Here is a 22304-nt window from a genome sequence, read left to right on the forward strand (position 1 = left end):
TAACGTCTCTGAAACCGGTGAGTCATATAGTACTTGTACTATGTGTGTATATGTGTACACATAGGTTTTTGAGGCATATATTTTAATGATTGACATTTTATAGATGAAGACACCAAAGCTTGCAGAGTTTCTTGTACCAATTCAACACCATCTGGCTAATTTTGCAATTGAGTTAGGACTTGGACTTGAGGTTTTTGGTTCCCAACCGTTGGCCCTCTTGCAATATCCACCAATGCTACCTGCTGAGAACCCTAGGACCTGCTGGATCTAGGGCCGTGGAAGAGCCAGGTCTCCACATTGGGAGGTTGGGATCATAGCTGCTTTCTTGTTTTGGAGGTGGGATGGACTTGACTGTGGACCCAGTCCCAGCAGGAGTCTCCAGTGCAACTCAGATTGAGGTTTTCCCTAACCACACCAATAGCTGGGAGTGGGGTGATTTTTTCCCCAAAGCTCAGAGCAACTAAAGATTGGTCTGGATCTGCAGTAACAGGAATGGTGACTAAGAACATTATCAGCAGACACCCTTACTACTTTCCTGACCTGCGACAAGTGATTTAACCTCTATTAATATTTACCTTGCAGACTTGTTCAGAGGCTAACAGTTCAGGATGAATACAAAGTGCTTAGCAGAGCACCTGGCATTAAAATCAGTGAGCTCCAACATCAGAGTAGGCAGCCATCACTCAAGATCACGTGGTGATCGAACATTGTGTATAGCTAACCGAAGATGCACTTAGTCAGCCTGAAATAGACATGTGTATGGGTGTTTTCCCCTTGTGAACCATTGCAACAACTTACAGCAAGAGAATAATGAAGCCCACAGCAAGGCCAGCCAGGACTAAAAGGACCGCAGGAAACACAGCAGCCAGTATCACCAGGATAAACACCACCATAAAACACTGCTGCAAAAAATTCTCAGCATGAAATGGCAGCCTCACATCCAGCTCATCCATATCCTTGGAAAAACGGTTCATTAGCCTGCCAGTGGGAATCGTGTCAAAGAAGCTCATTGGACTCTTTAAGATCTGTGGATAAAAACAGAGAATCAAACCGTCAAGATGTGTGTTTAGTAAACCCCGGCCACTGGGATTGAAAATCACAGAGCAAAAGGCCCAGCTTTCTCCCAGGCACCACACAATGGGCCAGACTCACTCGGGAAGGTGAGTGCGCTCTGCAATTCTGCAAATGCCTGGATGAGGGGGAATGTGAGAGAAGTCCAGTCTCTACAGGGAACTCCAGAGAGAGTCCTTCATGCCAGGCTTCTGCTCCAAACCAGGGTGCAGCTTGGAGTAGAGGAGGCAGGTACCTTTGGAGGAGGGAGAACTATCAATCTATGATGAGAATCAAAGTTCCACATTTTGCCTTTGAAATTGGTAACTATGTGTACTTGGAAGATTCTTACCAGATTAGTCTGTAAGCTCTTTGAGGGCTGTATGTGTTCCCAGGGTCCCACCTAGTGCCGGGCGTATAGTTGGCCCCCAATTCATAGAGACCCTATACACAATGGAATGAAATGCTGCCTGCTACTGCTACTGTCAGTCCCATGATTATCAGGCCTTTCTTCCTAATTTATCTTAGGCTGGAAACTGCTTAAACTTGTTTAACATCAGAGCAATAAAAAGCCTTTATTGACAAATAAGTGATGGCTTCAAAATTAGTTGCAGAAGCCAGAAGCCAAGCCCATGTCTCCCACATGGAAGATGAAAATTCTACCCCCGGAACAGTAAACCCTTTTATGCGAGTAATCAGATGCACACGCTGCCTCTGGAAGTGGTACCTTGTCAAACACTTGGTCATGTAGCCAGGAGGATGCCATCAGTGTGGTTTTGGTGAAGGTACAGCCTTTGGCAATACCAAACACCACCATGGATACCATGCTCCCTGCATACACCCACTGGTACAGATGATGCCCCGTGTCTGCCAGCACCGCACCAATCTCGCACGTGGTCTTGTTGCCCTGGGACCCACAGGTCATCTTTGGAGAAAAACAAGAAAAGTCCACAGCATTGGGAAACGTTTAAGAGAACAGGATCTTTCAAAGTGTCTACTTGTTAAAGGCGAGTCACATATGTGAAATCCAAATCTTTTCTCTTTGGGGGCCTTGAGCCTTACAGGGTCCTCTTCCTAGGCAGCCATGACTCCACAGAGGCTCTGGGTTTACAGGAAAGCAAAGCAGACAAACTAGGCAATTGGAGGCCTTCGTTCTGTTGCTGGCTGCGTCTCAGGAGATCAGAGGAGATGCTGAGTCATGGGAAACCTGGAGTCTATGAAGCTGGCTGTATAAGGCTGAAGCAGCCCAGACAGGACAGGAAGTCAGGGACTCGCTGTCAATCGCCAAATGCTTGGCAGAAGCCATCAGGCCTTCAACGAGATTTAGGGGGGCTCTCTGTACAACAGGCCTTCTCTAAGGCTTCTCCCTGTTCTTTATCCACAGGGCTCGGGGCCAATCCCCTGGAGTCCCTGATAGGAAAAAAAAAAAGTGCCAAAGAGCACAGGGGGACCTTGAAGAATTCCATCCCATGCAGGTGAGAACATACATTTTTTGCTAGAAAAATATTAGCATAACATATTTGCTCCCAAGAAATTAGCAGTTGCATTTTTTTTCTCCAGGCCCTGTGCTAAAAGTCAAGACTGCCTTTGGGGAGCAAACAAGCACCTTTCTTCTAAACGCAATTTTGCCGATTACAGTAATGGTAGAAATGTAAACCAGAGGTGGCTGATGGATGATCACCCACAAAAGCAAAAGCAACCCTGAGGAGATCATAGGATCAGTTTGCAGAAGAGCTATTGCTGCACTGTAGGTTGTGCCCACTAGTGTCAGGGGTAGGGCAAGCATGTGGGTCTGCCATCACCGCTGCATACTGACAACAGGCTAGCACCAAGCTTGAGATGGAGGTTCCACTTTGATCCTAACCTTAAGTTCTCCAAGGAAAGGAATGGCTCTCCAGGAGCCAAAGAGGATGGGAAAACACGTGTTCTAGAGATTGTTCTATTTCTGCACAGAACAGGTAACCCACTGGCTTCTCCCATGGGCAGTGCTTTCAGGAAGCTGTGCCCAACTCAGAGAAGCTGTAGCAACCCCTCTCATATACAAGTCTCTCCATTACTTCCTCACTTTGGTTGTTATAGCAACAATGCTACACTGAAACTTAACCCTGGAGGATAGGTAGATGACCCCAGAACACCCCCTAGAGCTCCAGAAAAGCTTTAAAACTATTGGCCCAAAGCTGGCCATTTTCCCGAAAACCCAGGTGAGAGCAGACTATTACAGTCCTTCCCAAGAAAGGCCCTGGGACGGACTAGAGATTTGAGGAGCAATGACACTACAGCACATCACAGGACAGTGTGGCCCTAGTATTGTTCTGTTCCTGTGGAGTGAATCCTGGAGAGCTGAGCACTGAGCAGTATTCAAGACAAAACGCCAGCTTCTCCTCAGAGGCAGGAAGACACGATGCTGTATTAGGCTTTCTTGACCCCAACCCAATTCCTCAAAGGCCCCTCGCAACAGTGGCTATAAAGGAATCTATCCCACGGGCCCTGGACTGCCGCCACCTCCACAAACATGTCATTTTTCACCAAACAATCCTTTTAACCAACACTTTCAAAGATGGCACTGTGAAACTTGCATGTCCTATTGGACTTGAATAGCAGGAAGGATTTCAGGGTGCTCCACTGTATAATGTTGGCAATGGACCCCAACCCACCCAAAAGCACCTGGTAGGGTCTTACTGCTGGTCATATCCGCCAGCAAGCACTTTGCTCCAAGACACAGTCTAAGGCTCCAGGGGTCCTCAAACTTTTTAAATAGGGAGCCAGTTCACTGTCCCTCAGACCCGTTGGAGGGCCAGGCTATAGTTTAAAAAAAAACTATGAACAAATCCCTATGCACACTGCACATATCTTCTTTTGAAGTAAAAAACAAAATGGGACAAAGACACCCGGCGGGCCAGATAAATGTCCTTGGCGGGCCACATGTGGCCCGTGGGCTGTAGTTTGAGGATGCCTGGTTCTGGGGCCAAAGGGAAACTCACCTGAGAGCCCTTGTCTAGCCATAGACCCAACCACCAGTTGCTGAAGGCGGAGCTGCCAATCATCAGGAGGAAGAGGGACAGTGCGAAGACAGAGAGCAGGTACCCTGTAAGATGAGGAAGAAGCCCCCAGAGTTAGGATGGGGGCTGACCTTCCTCAGCCTCCAACAGGAAAATGACCCCCACCCCCCAGTCTAGGCGCCACCTTCTTAGCCATTAAAACAGTCGGGCTTTGGAGCCTGGGATGTTGAGAAACCCATCAATGTGCACTTTACTAAAAGCAACTTGCTATTCTCTAAAAATAAACAAATAAAAGGCCAATCTCATTGGGAAGAGAAGGGGAATAAAATGACAAAGTGCGTTTTTCGCCCCGAGATGGGAGGCAGGGAGCTGACTTCTGCTGTTCTCAGTGATTAGAGGACTCTGCTGCAGAAGAAACATCATTGGGTCACGCTGCTGCTCCCTCAGTTTCAATAAAGTAGTCTGGCAGCTTTAATGAAGATAAAGAATGATTCCATTTAAAAGACTGTATTATCAGACTTTAGATTTTTAAAGGGGTGAGGAGGGAAGAAAGGGTGAAAAAAATTGACAAACAGCCTGGCATAAAGAGAGTAATTATTAAAGGCATCATAAAATGTGAACCCAGCAGTTTAAGACAGGATTTTTAAAATGCAAATGAAATCAAGAAACCCGTTGTTTTATACCGAACCTCCAGAAGCCTTAATGTACGTGTGATACGTTTTCCAGGTCACTGACCCTTCCCGGGGGGACTCGCTCTGGACGAGCTGGTGTACAGGAGCTACGGAGACAAAGACACATGCACTAGCATTTACTGCTGGGGGGTGAGCCGCCCTGAGAGCTAAACACATTATCTGCATGCTACACACACACACACACACACACACACACACACAATTATGACGATGCCTTCCATTTGTACTATGCTTTCAAATGCCCACCGTTTTGCTCTTTTACTTTATTTGGTTTTCATTCCAGCTCTGTAAATGGAGTTTTGAGAAATATTAGCCAGATCAGTAGTTCATACCCACTAGCAGATTCACAGGATAAAGATGAGGCTGTCTGTTCCTGTGAAGATTGATCATTTCAGACCCCTTAGGGAACAGTTCTACTCTCCTATAAGGTTGCTCTGCATCAGAATCAACTCGACAGCAATTGGAAGAACAAGAAATAACATGTACCAAAGAAGCCAGCGGTTAGGCACTTGGCTTCTGACTGAAAGCTTGCAGTTTGACCCCACCCGTCACTCCATGGAAGAAACAGGTGGCAATCGACTTCCATATGGATTTATAACCTTGGAACCCTGTAGGGCCGTTCTCCTTTGTCCAGAATCAACTCAGTGGCAGGTGGTTATGGGTATGTGCTAACCGCTGGGATGCTGCGACCATTTTTGGTTCTTCCAGCAGCAAATCTGTCTAAGAAAAGGATATCAAAGTAGTCGTTTGAGGGAGTCCCTGGGTGCTCAGCTCCAAACCGAAACAGTAGTGGTTCAAGTCTACCGAGCAGTACTGAAAACAGCCATTCAAAACCCGTTGGAGCAAAGCTTTGCTGTTATACATGGGGTTACCATGAGTCAGAGCTGACTCAACAGCAATTAGAAAGGGGTGGGTGGGAAAGTGTTTATTGGGAAGAGAGGACAGTCAATAAAATGTACATCATTCAGTCAGGTATCTCCGTGAGTGACCAGAGCTCAATACCACACAGAGAAAACTCAAGAGTCGGGGCAGTGCCTCGGGGATTCTTCACATGACGGGGATTCTTCACATGACGAGAGGAGGCTGAGATATTTCTACACCAATTCACATTGGCTATTGGTTGAGGACTGTGCCCCAAACCAAAACCCACTGCCGCAGAGTTGGTTCTGACACAGAACCCCATAGAACGGAGGAGAACTGCTCCATAGAGTTTCTAAGGCTGTAAATCATTACGTTTTATTGTGAAGTTGGTGAAGGTTAAAAGAGCCAACTAGTTTTCCATTCTATAATTTATACGCACTTTGTTTCCTGTCATTGATCGCAGCCCCTCAATGTCCCCTTATCCCTCATCCTCCCAGTGTTGCCTGTTTCCATTCCTCGGCCGCTCCGAATCCTTCTGAGCTGCCATTGGGTAAATGCTGCTCTTTTTATTTCAAATGGTTGATTATTCTAAAGAGTGCATACCTCCCCAAGGTAGACCTGGCTGTTTTTTCCCTTAAAATTGATGCATGGCAGGCGGTTCAGTTCTAGACCCAAAGGGTGACGAAGAGCCATATTCTCAGGGATTCTACCAGTCCCTATTCAACCAGTAAGCCTCATATTTTTAAAGATTTTGTTGCACATTTTTCCCCACTCTATCCAGGCCCTTCTAATGCGAGCTCTTTCAGGGCAGCTGATGGCTGAGTACGATCTAGTTCTGGTCTCAAGGTCATGGAGGCTGTAGTTCTCGTGGCTCATTAAGACAACTGGATTGTTTCCAGGTATTTTCGATTTTCTTCACTCTTCTTTTATCCAGATAGGGGAAGATCAAACTTCTAAGACCTCAATTGGACAAACTAGGATGCAAACAAAACATTGTCTTTGTGAACCACGTTGTGAGCCTGTAATTTTTATGGAAGCATTCTGCCCCATCTTTCTCCAGTGGGGGGCTGTGGGGCCGCTGTTAGATTTGCACCATCAACCTTTTGGTGAGCAGCCCAAGCAAACCACCAAAACAAATAAACCACAAAAAATCGAACCCATTGCCATCAAGTTGATTTCTGACTCATCGCAACCAAATGGGGCAGAGTAGAACTGCCCCTTGGGGTTTTTGAGATGTTTCATTTTTACAGAACAAGACAGCCCCACCTCTTTCCCACAAACTTTCTGATAAGTTAGAACTGCTGATCTTGTGCTGATCTGATCCTAGCACCTCAGGGCACAGTCCACCAGCTTGAATCGTGCCTGGTGTTCTCTGCCTTCAGGCAAAGAAATGGATAGCAACAGTTGGAAAGGGGCTGCAGGCACTCAAAAGACAACGAGGAAACCTGGGTGGCAGAGCCCAACATCATTTGCTACCAAAAGCAGTTGCATGGAGTTAAACCAGCCTCATGAAGACCCATTGGATGTCAAAGCATAAGTATGGTTTATCTGGTTTCCCAAGACTGTTTTCAGATGCATACCAGTAAGCCTTTTCTCTGAAGGGGCTCTGAGTGGACTTGAATTTCTGTTAGCAACCAAGTGCACTAACTGTTTGACACACACACACCACCCCCAGGAATCTCTAGCATCTACTACAGAGATCAACAGGAAAGAGCTGGTTCCTGTCTTCTCAGTAATTACACCTTGTAGAAGTAATCAGGGTGCATCTGCTGTATGAAATCTTTAGCCCTTATGGCTTTTTCAAAACCAACCAACCAACCAATTTCCTTTGAGTTGATTACAACTCATAATGACCCCAGGTATGACCAAGTAGAACTGTGCTCCATAGAAATGTTGATTCTTTTAGCGGTCGATAGCTAGGCCTTTCCCTTGAGCTTCCTCTTGGTGGACTCAAGGCACAAAACTTGGAGTTAGCTTTTAACCATTTTCACCACCTAGGGACACCATGGTTTTCCCAGGTCTTCTCTATTTCCCAGGGTAAAGGGAACATGGCTGTCAGCTTCTCACAGAGATCACGGAGAGACACACCGATACTGGCTAAAGCAGCTTCCAGAAGCCAGAGCTAATGCACTTGCCTTCCCTCTCTTCCATAGAGAGGCACAGAAATGTCAACCCCAAAGAATAATCATAAACCATACTTGGCTTCTATAAACAGAGATACATAGAGCTAGAAAGACGCATAGAGTCCCACACTAGGACTGTGCATTCTCCCTGACAGGGACTGCTTTCACACCTCCAAGGCACCTGCCTTGCTGAAGAAGGCCAACATTAGACTCTCTTCCAGGAAACCTTTGCATGTTTTGAAAATATTCCATCTGACTTTCACTCATTGTGGCTCCTTCTGGGGCTGAAAACGAGGAAACTGCCTCGGCACAGGGGCAGAACCTAATGGAGGAGGTCCTGGAGTTCAAGGGGGTGGTAAGATCCCCCTCTGGCCCCTCAGCCTTGCCGGTGTGCTGCCTAGGCTCTTTCCATCTTCAGAAAATACTTTGGAACCAAGCAGGGGGATGGCAGCGCTGCCTTGAGTTGTTCGTAAACCACTTCCCTTTCAGTAGCTTTCAGAGCACTTAGCAGTCCAGTTGTTTATCCTAGGGTTAGGGTGAAATGGTCAGGATTTCTCTATAAAGCTTTACAGAGAACGGGGTTCGTGAGGACTCCCTACCCTGTAGTTTCGTGGGGCAGTACAGAAGAGATTGCTGGGCATCTCCTTTCTGTCAGGGAGGCTTACAAAGCAAGATAATTATTTTGCCTTTTCAAACATGTTCCTTTGTCAGAAACACCATTAATATTGCCAAGTTTCATCAGTTCAAAGATTCACATTTTCACAGCTCTGAAATCAGGATAAGCCTCCCTTTGATAGCATGTCATATCATTTAATTGACCGAGATTTTTGCTTTCAAAGTGGTACATAAAATGATAGTGATCTTAAAATGGATGGCATCTAAGTTTGATGAAATACACCAACTGGTTTGCTTATTTTCTCAGCTACACATCACTTGGGAACAGGACTCTCGCTTGGGAAGCCATCTGGCTGGGGGTCCTGTGAGCCTATGGGTTTTGCTCTCTGGTCCCTCCAGGCCCAGCACAGGGTGAGGCTTGGAGCGGGTCTCAGCAATGTGGTGAGGACACGAGGCAGGACAATAACAGTGTCTAAGGTGTCTGGGAATTGCAGTGTTTAGCAACACCCCTTGGCCACCCCTGGCCCTCACTAGGTTCATCTCCCACAACCCTTTTCCTACCCCATGCCATTCCAACTGCCCACCTTCTCACCACAGCATCTCTGCTAAATGCCTACGTATCCTTGAAGGGCCGGTCCAAAGGTCCCCTCCTCTGTTAAGCCCTTTCTGACGAGACACTCCTTCCTTCACTCCTATTTCTCTTATCATAGTTTCTCATGAGTCTCCATTTGCCTTTGATCCTGAGCAGGCCTCTTATAGTCAGCCCCATGGAATAAGGATGGGGCAAGCGCTGCTTCATCTTACTCTTGCCAGCCCACCTCAGTGGCCAGTACTTGTTGAAAGAGTAACTAACCGGATCTGGCTTTGCTCCCTCTATTGCTGTACAATCCTTTCTTGGTCTTTCCGATAAGGCATCCGAAGTATCAGTTGTGCTTGCTTTACTTTAATTGAGTCCCTGTGCTTTGTTTTGGTCTCTCATAACAACAGCAAACTACTGGCAGTTTTGACGTGCCAGGCCTTATGCTAACCACTTTAAGTACAGTTCTTTATTTAATCTTTGTGATAAATTATGATGGGACAATGATGGTAAGGCTCGGAGTGGTCACACAATTTGCCAAAGGTCACACATTTTTAAGTAGTGAAGCCAGGATTTGAATTCAGGCAGTCAGAGCCCAAAGCTCACATTCCAACAGACCATCCCAGGCTAGTCTCCCAAATGGCATCTACTATGCTGCACTTTGCTATCCCAAAGAGCAGCTACTCAACAACTACTTACGACTATAGAACTGAAGGAAATGAATGGCAAATACCTTTTATATCCACAAAGTCAAAGTCTGCTTCAGATTCTTTCCCTTCGTCTTTCTCATCTCTTGGAGCCAAAACTAGGGTAAGAAATAAAGACAGATCTGTGCCCATTCATGAGCCGTGGGAAATAAGAGAGGTTTGATTCTAACTCTGATTGTACCGGCATCTTCATCTCTCTCAGCAGGGCTCTCCTTAAGAGCTTCGACCATCGCTGCATTGTAAATGTGCTCAGGATCCTGGGGACATAAGGGAATTCTTTTTAAAAGCTAAATGATAGAACTTCTCCCAAGTCAAAAATTACCTAGGAAGACTTCCAATCGCTCCCTCTCAAATACCTGGAGTTACCTTGAATTGCAACCCTCTGAGGTTATGGATCAGTTTTGCATAGTGCCCTCTCTCCCGCATCAGTTTCATGTGGGTTCCCCTTTCACAGATCTCTCCTTCTTCTAACAAAATGACTTCATCGCAGGACTCCAGGAACTGCAGAGAGAGACAGTCAACAATGAGCTCTGCCTTGGTGAGAGTGGGGAACGCATGATGCAAAACCCCCATCCACAGGGTCCTGGACTCATCTAGGAAAGGGTTTCTTAACTGCAGCACTACAGATTACATCCATGGCTACCCCACATGTGTCAGAGGAGGCTTGTGTTTCTTAACACAATCATGAATGATTGTCTAGAAGATCATCAGACCTTTCTTCCAAGGTCCCTCTGGTAGGCTTCACCTCTACCCTTTTATTTAGCAGCCAAACACTGTAACCATTTGTCCCACCCAGGAGCTCACTCTTAACATTAAGCCGAAACACTAAGTCCATTGCTCTCAAGTCAATTCTGAGTCATGGTGACCACATGTGTGTCAGAGTGGAACTGTACTCCATCGAATGTTCAATGGCTGTGACCAACCATTCAAAACAGATTCATACTACCTTTCAAGTGGTAGCCGAGCCCTTGTGCCACCCACACAGAAAGACTCATTGCTATAAGTGGATGCTGACTCAGACAGGAGCAAGGCAGGGTCAAATTGCTCCCTAGGCTTCTCATGACTTTTCTGTATGGAAATAGGGTTTCACATCTTTCTCTCATGGAGTAGCTGCTGGGTTATCGGGCTAAGTAGAACTGTTCCATAGAAGCACCTCATCTTTCTCCCGAGGAACAGCCTGGCTTGTGAATCTGAACCACCGACCTTTCAGTTAACAGTCCAGTGCTTAACCCACTGTGCCACCAGGAATTCTTTATTGACATGCGCGTGCTGTCAGTGAGTCAGTTCTGACTTACAGCAACCCTATAGGACTGAGCATAATTGCTCATGGGGTTTCTAAGGCGGTAAATCTTTACGCAACCAGAAAGCTTCATCTTTCTCCAGCAGAGCAGCTCAGACCAAAAATTCTATGTTGTAAGGGACTGTCCTGTGTATTATAAAATTTTAGTAACACCCCTGGCCTTTTCTCACTCAGTGCTTTCAGACACTGTCAGATGTCCTGAACGGTGGGGCGGAGGAGTGCAAAATTGTCCCTGGTTGAGATCTGCCACTGATCGGGTACCCACAGTTCTCATGAGCACAAAAGCATCCTTCAGCTGTCAAGTTGGAGCACGGTGCATTTTCCTTTGCTACTATTTCCCGAATGTGCTGCCCTCTTAAGAAATCTCATTATGGAGATTTGGAAAAGGAATGAGCAAAAATCACTGCAGCCAAGAATTATCATTTGGTAGCGAGGTGAAATGCCAAGTTCAACAGAGCCTTCTTCTGTTAAAACAATCTACAAGCTGGACTCATCATCTTCATCTAGCCTAGGAGAAGCTGACAGTGCTGTAGTCCCAATGGCAGGCCACACTCCTGAACTGAGGCGCTCACTGTCGCTCTATCTAGGGGATAAAAATACAGCAGCATTTAATGACGGCATCCTACATTTGGCCCAAAGCAATTCTGTATCTCTAATTTGATTTTCCTTCATTTCCATATCACGCCTGAAATCAAACAGCTCTGCCAGGAGGAGTTCCCTTTCGCTTTAGAATAAGATGAACCTTTCCCCATAGGATCTACCCTTGTGAAGAACAGGGAGCCCGCTCCTAGAATTAGCCAAGATTCTGTATGATTGAAGGTGGTTCCGAGGTATCTTGTATTTTGGGGCCAACCAATGTCAAATCAGCTTTGGTTGCTCTCGATTTTAGAAGCCTAGGAGAAATATCTTTGTTTGACCACTGTATACCTGACACATTCTGTGTGTGTGTGTGTGTGTGTGTGTGTGTGTGTGTGTGTGTGTGTGTGTTGGGGGTGGGGGTGATAACCAAATGGCCAAACAATAGCAGTTTAGGGGATTGGGATAGCTCCAGCCTCTATGTTTCCTTTAAACAAACTGCCCAGCTCCCTGTCCAGTTCTCTAACAACCCAAGCAGGTGTAGGTTGGCTTTTAATGCCGGGTGTCTTTTCCCTGAAAATAACCTCTCACAGTATTTCCTAATTGTTCATTCAAAGCCTGATCCCATCTCTTAGGTCTCCACCTCCCACACACAGCCCAATCAAGGAGTCAGCTTGATTAGCCTATTTTCCAGATGGGAAAACCGTGACAGGATAAAGCCTCACGTAGCCCCCTGCCCTCATGCACCTGGGCACACCATCTGTCCAGCTCCTGACAAAGTGCCTCTGGCAGTGGAGCCCCACCTGCAAAGTCACCACAGGGAGGCCAGCTTTCTTCTGCAACCCTCACAAGGAAGGATTCCAGTGGCCAGCGTGCTGGCTTCGTTTCATTTGTTTCCTCAAGTACCAGAAAAGCAGTCACCTAACCCAAGCACTCACAGCCATTGGGTTGCCCTGAGCCCAGAGTCAAAGCAGCAAAGAATTGTTCTGGAAGATCTCCCTGGGCTCCTTCTGGGTCTGTAGACCCCTCCTCCCCCACATTGGATAACCAGAACGGAACGATAGTGCCACCTGGTGGTCGCCTGCATTTTCTAACATGCAAAAGAGTATGCTAAAATGACCTTGGGGGAAGGTAGAATCCCTAATTTTTTCTAAGGAAAAGAGGCCTGATCAGCAACACATTCATTACACACGTGACAAGAACCTGGTTCTTGCCTGAGGTCATGCTGCCGTTTGGTGAGTTTGTTAGATTGACCCAGAATTGAGATCCCTTGATCCCCAACTGATGAATTATGAATCCCTTCTCCAAGAGGACCCAGAAGCACCTTAAGAGAAAAGCACGGTGGTCAGTCACCGCGTTGACAACCCTGTGCAGTAAGTATAGTTCCAACTAATCTGCAGCCCGGGCTTTCCAGATCAGTTCCTCCACCACTGGTCTGATTTGGGGGTTCACGAGGACTCCTAGAAAGACAATTCAGACCTATTTTGTCTGGTATCCGACATCCCCCTCCAGATCCCCAGAGAGGACAGGCCTCTCAACTGCAGCTTATCTCCCTGGAAACACAGGGTGCAGAGCTTTGAGATGTAGGCAGAACGAAATAGAAACCAGGATGGTTGGGGGAGTCACACATCCCTGCTCTTCCCCTATGCTGTCCAGACTCAGATGAGAAAGGCAAGGTTAAGCAGAAGAGACTCTGTGACCATCCAAGCATCAAGTGTCACACCCACCCATGACCTCATGGAGCATGCCAGTCCCCGTCACCTGCAGCTGGTGGGTCACCAGGACAATGGTCTTCCCCCGGAGTGTCTTCTTAATGCATTCTTCAAAGACATGCTTCCCCACATGGGCATCCACAGCTGACAGGGGGTCATCCAAGAGGAAGATCTCATGGTTCGAGTAGACAGCGCGGGCTAGGCTGATCCTCTGCCTCTGCCCTCCAGAGAGGTTGAGGCCTCGCTCCCCGATCTGCAGAAAGGATAATGGTGTTGCACACAATTAGACTCCACCCGATGCCCTGAAGTTCTTAGAGAACAGAAACTTCCCAGAACTCAGAAAAAGACAGGAAGACCTGGAATCACCATGGCCAGGTTCTTTCCCATCGTACAGGGACTCCTTGAGCCCATCAAAAACTCTGGTAAGTGGAAGAGCTATACTTCTCAGGAAGCCTTGTGGATACCAACTAGAGGGGCTTTCTTAGTTATGTTGAGTCAGAAGTACCTGTCCCATCACACTCCTTTCACAATGTACATCACGGGGAGGAGTTATGATCATTAATGCCAAAGGGAATCACTTGAGCAGAAATCTCTTGGAAAACAGACATATGAACAGGAGGAATAAGAGGCTGAGAGTAGATCAAAAGGTGGCTTTATGCTTGCCTACTTGTGGTTTAACTATCCCCACCAGGCAACCGTGAGTTCTCCCAAGACCGAAACAATGTCTGTCATGTTCCTTATTCTACCCTCTCCAATTAAACTCAAAAGAAACACTCATTGAGCCGTGCCTATGGGGCAAGGCCCTGGAAGCTGAACAAGAATGCATCCCTCTGTCTACTGGAAGTGAACATTTTGTGGGCAGGTACTCACACACATAATAATGGCTCACACTTCAGAAGTTAGGACTCCAGAAAGTCTTCCTCAAGAAGGTAAATTTGGAATTGGAACTTGGAAGTTAGTCTCCATAGTAACCCTATCAGGACCAGCCACAGAAAGGCTGGAAGGTCATTGGACGTTTTGACCGGCATGTAGGGGATAGATGGTAGTCAAAAGAAAAACTTGAAAGAGTAAGGGAGGCCTTGAATGTTAGACCAGGAAGGCAGTGCGACCTTTTTTTGACACAGGTAGATGAAGACACTAGTGTAGAAAGATGCTGCTCCCTGGTTTGTCTTTCTTCAGAAAGTTCTACCTTTCTGATCTTCTTTGGAGATCTAGGGAAAGAATGGAGACCATACAGAGGACAGAATGGAGAATGGGAGACAGAAAGATATCCCTGAATCACTTGAACGGCTGGCCCAGCACAGGTCTCTGAGGCAGGTGTTTGGACAAGCATCCCACAGGGCACCATTTGGAGATGATCTTTATATTCCTAGACTGAGCAGAATCAACGAGGCAAAAAGGGACACGAAACCTTAACAATATGACGCAACCCTGGGTCCTGGTCTTTAGAGAACAAAGCAGGCTCTCAAGGTGAAGAAATTGCTTCCACCAGAACTTTTCCTAAAATGATCTGTAGTCTCAGAAAATGACCTCACTGAACCAATCACAAGTGAGCGGTCTCTGTCATGTCCGTTGTGATTTCCACTAAGCAAAAACCCAGTTGGAGAATTCAGGGTGGGAAGTACCCTCGCTTTCCTCGCAGTTCCTGGGCCCTTTCTGTTTTCTGGGGAAGCGGAATATGAAGCAGGGGTGAGCTGAGTCTCCCGCCCGATGGACTTTGATAAATGGGCTACCCACCAGCTACAGTGGTCGTGAGCGCTTGGCTCTGCTCACCTCTGTCAGGTCTCCGTAAGGGAGGCTGCTCAGATCTTTCTCCAGGCCGCAGACGTGGACTGTGTGCTGATACCTGGGGACACATAGGTCACAAGTGAAAAAGACTCCCCAGCCACCACTTGTACTAATTTTAGGGCTAGAGAACATAGTGGGTAAGAACAGGAGCTTTGGAGTGACAATAATCTGAGTGGAAAACCAGATCTGGGCGACAAGTACTATATATCCCTGGCCCTCACTCTCCACTAGTATATAAAATCTCATTGGGTTGTAATGAGAATGAATTGTGGACATATATATAAAACCTCTAACAATGTCAGATTCACTGCAAATTCTCCATCAATAGCAGTTATTACTATTCTTACCTATTTCAATGTTCTCATTACAAAGGCATTCAGCACTTCTTCTCCAATATGAAGCTGCCCCCTCCCTCCTCCTTCCTCTGACCTCAAGTAACAATATCCCCCGAGGAGCAGACCTTCTGCTGCTGATGCCACAGAAGAAGGATGCTGTACCCATCCTTAGCTGCCGCCTCAGTGGCAGAGGGGCCTATACAATGGGCTGCGAACTATAAGATCAGAAGTCCAAAACCACCCGTTGCTCCACGGGGGAAAGATTAGGTATCCTACCCCTTTACAGAGTTAAGAGTTACAGGCATCCACAAGAATCAATTCCACTTTGCCCTACAAGGTCACTATGAGTCAGCCTCAGCTCCATGGCAGTGACTTTGATTTGGAGTACTCATCCTTCAGGCTGAATTAAAATGCCTTCCATTCTTCCCTCTCTCATCCCACACTCTGATGATCCCGGCTGCCTCTGACAACCGCACCACAGACTCCCTTGACTCATTTGGACTCAGTGAACCATCAATTTTGTGCACCCCTTCTACCCCTTTCCAGAATGGAGCACCGTGAGGGCAGAGCATTATCTGAACCATCCCTGTGTTCCTAGGGTGTCCTACTTGTTGCAGGCATTTGGTAAATGGTTGCTTTCCTGCATCTGAATTGATGAAAGAGCTGCACTGCCATTCTGGTCCCGTGCCCTGGAAAGAAAAGGCTTTCTAGGGAGGGGTGGGTGGTTGTTGCACTCCCAACGCCTAATGATCTATGTATAACGGAACAAAGCAATGTTGGTGGCAATTGTACACTTTTCTTGATATGATGGTATTGGTGTATTGTATGACGTGTGGACGAAGTGCTCATAAAACTGTGTTTAAAATGCCTAATTCTGTGCCATCTTCACAACTGCTGCTGTGTTTGAGACGATGGCTGCGGGTACTGGATCAATCTGTCTCACTGAGGGTCGCTCACTCTTCTGCAGACCTGATCCGCTACCACATATGATCCTCTCCTCGAGTGATTTGCCTTTCCTAATGATATCACAGCCCTTGATTCTATGGAGCATTCTGGCCAAACCTCCCGAGGACAGATATGCTCATTCTTCTGGTCGAACAGGTAGAAGCAGCAAAGGAACTGTTGAGTAGAGAATTCCAGCTGATGCCAAGAGCTCCGGCATGCATCAGCCCTTCCTGCCATCAGAGCCATCCTGAGGACAGGATGTCAGGGCCAGAGAAGAAAAGGAATGGACATGCTGAGAATCCACCTGGTGGCCAACATCTGTTAGCAAGGGAAGATCTGTTTTTCTTTTAGTTTAACTACTAAGTTAGGAAAGTCCAAACCACCCACTGGAGTGTTGACTGCCAGAGTCTTAAAACCAAATGATTTTTCTTTAATGTTCAGCATCATGGTGCTTGGAAAGGTTTCAGGGTGGCTCAGCACAAACATGAACAATGATGCTAATCTGGCGGTTAAGATATATAGCCAAGACTTGACTCTACCATTTAATAACTTTAACCTTGAGTGGGTCAACTCATCTCTCTGGGCCGTAGTCTCTTCATCGGTACAAAATGTATATGATAACCGAATCCGCTTAAATAGGTAGCCATGGGACTCAAATAAGAGAATGCATATCAGAGCATACCAAATTTGGCATAGAAATATATACTGAGCATTATTTTCCAGAAATTAAAAATAATGGTCCAAAGTGTATCAATTATGACTTGACCTTTGTTTTTTCATTAAATAATTTTGAGGACACTAAAGGTAATATACTCTGTAAACCGGATGTCAGTTAATAATTTAAGGGTCAATTAATCCCATACCCAGTGCTCACAATTTCATGCAATGTTTTGCTTACTCAGCCTAAAGCAAACATGTTGAGTTCATTTTTCTCCATCAGACAACATATGTGCTGTTACAGAGAACCTCAGAACATATGCTGCCCTGGGAATAAAGTACTAATTCTTCTGACTTCTCAGTGTGTAATCACAGGTCTGTAGAAGATGTCTCTCCTGAGCTCCTGGGTTAGCAAGAGAAAACACAACACCTATTTGGGTTTGATGAATGTTTCATCAGAACTCATTAGAGAAACATACTTTGCCAATAGAAGCACATTACTACTATTGCTATACTAAAGTGTTCAGGGTTTCCAAGTCAATATTACCTTTGATGATCATACTTTTCTCCAAATAATATGTTTTCTCTCACATTTCCGTGGAAGATCCATGCTTGCTGGGAAACATATGCTAAAGTTCCGTTGACTGCCACAATTCCTTCCTGTAACTGCATCTGAAGCAACAATATCAGAGAACATTCAGAAGCTAACCCTCGCCGAGTTCTCCTCAAATTTTCACTGGACCCTTACATCACTAATCATGAAGAGGGTTGACGAGAAGTCACACTATGCCCAAGTGATTTTTGTCTCAAAGACAAAAATCTGCAAGGGACCATGCAGGGGATGTAATGAGGACAGGAAACAGAATAATTTAGAAAAGGCATGGTGCGTTCTTTGCAAAGTGGAGAACACAAGCTACAGGGGTATTAGCACACCTAGCACCTGTGTGCCAACTAGACCAAAATCTACCTCGAGGGGTAGCTACCAGTCACAAGGCACTTCTCCCAGTGTCTTGACTGGACCTGGGACCCACTTAAGCTTTCTCAGCTAATTGCTGGGGGTTGATCAGCTGTGCAACTGTAATGAAGGCTCGGCGTTCCCTGTCATATGTGACAGCTTCAATTCAGTTGTGGAATTAGTGCCATGCAAAAAAGCAGACCCAGAGCTTCTGATTTTCCAAGAGAAGCTGAAAAGCCAGCTTCATGAGGATTTCTTTTTCACATTTAAGACATTAGAAGCTTCAACTTTTAAAAACATGCATGACAAATATGAAGGTCCCTGGGTAACACAGATGGTTTGTGCTCAACTACTAGCCTAAAGATGGGTGGCTTAAACCTACCCAGCAGCATCATGGAATAAAGTCCTGTTTGTTTTCTTCAATAAAGACTGAAGCCAAGAAAAACCTTCTGGGATTGTTCTACTCTATAACACATGGGTTTGCCTTAAGTCAGAATCAACTCTACAACAACAGGTTTTGGCTTTGTGAATTGTATGATCCAGCAATTTCCTTCCTTAGTGTATATCCCTGTATTAGTTTGGGTAAACTAGGGAAACAAATCCACAGAAACTCATATATATATGGCTTTGTTAATTGTATGATCCAGCAATTTATATATATATGGCTTTGTGAATTGTATGATCCAGCAATTTCCCTCCTTAGTGGATATCCCTCTATTAGTCTGGATAAACTAGGGAAACAAATCCACAGAAACTCATATACATATATATGTGTGTGTTTTATATAAAGAATAAGTGTACATTATGAAAGCATCCCAACCCAGTGCTGTCCAAGTCCATAAGTCCAACATTAACCCATATGTCTGACACCGATCTGCAAAGTCCTCCTCAGTCTCACAAAACACACGCAATGATGCCGGCTGCAGGAGGAAAGCCGAATCAGTGAGCTTGTAAGCATCTCAGTGCTGGCAGGGGTCTCCACAAGGCTGCTCCAGCACCCAAGGCTGCATCGGGGCAGGTCTATGTGGCTTCCAGCTGAAGCAGGGAACTGGCTAAGGCAGCCACACCCTGGTTTGACCATCAGAAAGCAAGAGATATGAGAACAGGAAAGGCAAGGCTCACCTTTATCTCTCTGCCCTTCAATTAATCCCACATGTGTTTATCGGCCAGGTTGTAACAGTAAACCTTAACTATCTCAATCCCAAAGAATTAAAAGCAGAAATGTAAACAGATACTTATATACCCAAGTACATTGTAGCACTGTTCACAATAGTCAAGAGATGTAAATAATATAAATGTCCATCAATAGATGGACGAATAAGCAAAATATCATCTAGAACTACATAAAGACAAAGGAATTCAAAATGAGCAGTCAACATTAGTCGCTATGGAGACAGTGAACACATTTCATTTGCAAATGGGAATCAGACAGGGATGACTTTTTTCATCACTCTTATTCAGTGCTATTCTGGAAGTGTTAACCAGAGCTAGAGGACAAGAGAAGGCATCCAATTTGGCAAAGAAGAAGTAAAATTATCTTTATTTGAACGTAGTTTGACACTATACATAGAAGATCCCAAAGACTCAGAAAGGAAAGTACTGGGATTTTGTGGATGACTCAGCAAAAGTTGATATATGATCAGCACACAAAAATATCAGTTGGATTTTTTACATAATCCAAGAGAACCCTGAAAAAAAGGTAGCAAAACAATACCATTTTCAATAGCTACCCAAAAGATGAAATACTAAGCAATAAACTTAAACAGAGAAATAAGAGAACGACACAAAGAAAAGTACAAATCACGAATTTGACCTTGCAAGTCTGGCTACGCCAGAGGAGATACACTGGTACTGATAGGAAGTGGAAACACAGGGAATCCAGGGCGATGATCCCTACAGCGGTGTGAGTGGCAAAACAGGGAGGGTAGAGGGAGAGTGGGTTGGAAAGAGGGAACCGATTACAAGGAACTACATGTGACCTCCTCCCTGGGGGACGGACAACAGGAAAGTGGGTGAAGGGACACGTCGGGAGGGGAAGAATGAGGACCTAATGCCAGGGGCTTAAGTGGAGAGGAAATGTTTTGAGAATGATGAGGGCAATGAATGTACAAATGCACTTTACACAATTGATATGTGTATGGATTGTGATAAGAGTTGTATGAGCCCCTAATAAAATGATTTTTTTTTAAAAAGGAATAGGGGGGGGGGAATAGGCGAGACCTACATAAATGGAGGAAAGTACTTTGCTCATGGATAAGAAGATTTAACATTAAGAAAATGTCACTACTACCAAAGGGCTCTACATATATAATTAAGTTTATTTCAGGCTCCAACATTATCTTTTAATGAGATGTAAACACTAATCACCAACTTTGGTGATGGAAAAAAAAAGAGAGAGAGAGAGACCTGGGATAAGCAAATAACTGCCAAAGAAGAAGAAAGTTGGAAGATTCACAGTCCCTAATCTTCAAACCTTCCACAAAGTCAAAGCACACTGGTACTGGCCCATCAACAGACACATCGACCAATGGAACAGAATTAAAAACTTAGAAGTAAATCCATCCACCTGTGGACATCTGGGATTTTACAACGTGCTGAAAATCCCTGAATTGGGAAGAGATAGACTCTGACAAATAGTGCTAAAAAAACCCGAGTGTCTGTTTGCAGGAAAATGAAACAGAATCTATATGTCATGCCATATCAAAAAAGAAGTCAGGATGGATCACAGACCTAAATTTAAAACCTAAAACTATGAAGTCTATCAGTAAAAAACTAGGAACAAATTTTGAGACCCTGTATATGGCAAAAATATGCTAGCAAATATAATGGAGACCATGCAAACATAAGAAGACAGGCTAGATGGGTCAGACCTCCTAAAACGTCTCATTTTTAAATGTACACAAATGTCTCATTTTATGTACATTAAAATATTTCGCTACCAGAGTGCAAGAGAACCCATAGACTAGAGGAGAAAATTTAACAATGACTTATCAAACAAAGGGCTAGTTTCTAATGTGTACAGAAAATTTCAACAGCTCAACAAGAAAAAGACACATAATGCAGTTTTAAAATGAGCAGAAGATATGATCGGACACTTCACCACATAAGACATTCAGATGGCCAACAAGCACAAAGAAATGCTTGCAATCATTAGCAAGCAAAATAAAACAGCAACTGAGTTATTTCACCCCAGCATTAATTAGCAAAGTTTTTTTAAAAAGGTAACAACAAATGCTAGTGAAGATGTGGGGAAATTGAAACTCTTATACACTGCTGGTCATATTGTAAAATGATGCAACTTGTGTGGAAATAGAAATACCATATGCCCTAGTAATCCTTCTACTTGATTCATGACAATGAACCCATGTTCATCACAGCCCTAGTCACAGTAGTGAAAAGATGAAAACAACCTCTAAATGCCCATCGGTGGAAGAGTAGATGCAAACTATGGTGCATACACACAAATGAAACACTATGTCACTTTAAAGACTAGGAATGAATCTATAAAACACTTCCACATGGATGAACCTGAAGGTCATTATGCTGACTAAAGTAAGCCTATCACAAGAAGACACATATTATATGAGACCACTATTATAAAAATTCAAGAAAAGGTTTTCACACTACCAAAAACATTCTTTTATGTTACCCAGTTTTGAGGGACAGAGTGTGTAAATCACTAACTAGAGGATAGATACTAAATGGGAAGGCAGGAAAAAATTAAACAAACTTAATATTATTAGAGCCAAAAGGAAAAAATAAGTTGAGTCTTGATACATGTTATAACATGAATGAACTTTGAACTTATCACATAGAGTGAAATAAATGAGTCGCAAAAGGAAAAAAAAATACTGTCTGATCCCCACTTATACAAGATACCTAGAATAAGTAGGTCTTATCTAATAAGAATAGATAAGTGTATTTGTTGTTACCAAGGGCAGGTAGACAGGAGGGAAAAGGAGAGCTCAGGGCTTAGAGGGCACTGGGCGTCATTAAAAGTAATGAAAACAATTCAAGACTAGTAGTAGTTGAACAACATGATGAACATATTTGTATCACTGAACTGTATTAGTGAAGAAGACTGCTGGCACCATGAGTTAAGTGCTAACCAGAAAGTCAGAGGTTCAAACTTACCAGCCACTCTTTGGGAGAAAAATAAGGCTATCTGTTCCCATAAATATTTATACTGTCAGTAACCTTTGGATGCAACTCAATGGAAACAGGTTTAGCTTTGGGGGGTGGGGGAGGGAATTAAAATTGCAATTATTTTATTACCTATACGTTTATCACTATTTTTGAAAAGCATTAATGGGCTCCAGTCTTTACTCTGAGTACACAAATTCACGTAAGATGATCCCAAGTTCTCATGAGAGAGGGTCATGAGAGGCTGAACTTGGCTCTCAGACCTGCTG

At 44.8% G+C, this 22304-nt stretch overlaps 1 protein-coding gene across 2 annotated transcripts in view; it reads right to left on the reverse strand.

Moving 5' to 3' along the window:
* ABCC12 (ATP binding cassette subfamily C member 12) overlaps window positions 1-22304 on the reverse strand; it is a 95483-nt gene that overhangs the window by 25464 nt on the left and 47715 nt on the right. For both annotated transcript variants that reach the window (XM_045293798.1, XM_004704692.2), the window contains 10 exons: window positions 17485-17609; window positions 14986-15058; window positions 13262-13465; window positions 9991-10125; window positions 9806-9881; window positions 9651-9722; window positions 4738-4827; window positions 4032-4135; window positions 1778-1975; window positions 799-1025 (listed from right to left, as the gene is read on the reverse strand). In XM_045293798.1, coding sequence (XP_045149733.1) covers window positions 799-1025; window positions 1778-1975; window positions 4032-4135; window positions 4738-4827; window positions 9651-9722; window positions 9806-9881; window positions 9991-10125; window positions 13262-13465; window positions 14986-15058; window positions 17485-17609 — 1304 coding nt within the window. The remainder of the gene's footprint in view (window positions 1-798; window positions 1026-1777; window positions 1976-4031; window positions 4136-4737; window positions 4828-9650; window positions 9723-9805; window positions 9882-9990; window positions 10126-13261; window positions 13466-14985; window positions 15059-17484; window positions 17610-22304) is intronic.

This window comes from Echinops telfairi, unplaced genomic scaffold (assembly GCF_000313985.2).
Source record: "Echinops telfairi isolate 266 unplaced genomic scaffold, ASM31398v2 ScPeMD7_2291;HRSCAF=2852, whole genome shotgun sequence".
In the NCBI taxonomy this organism is placed as follows: Eukaryota; Metazoa; Chordata; class Mammalia; order Afrosoricida; family Tenrecidae; genus Echinops; species Echinops telfairi.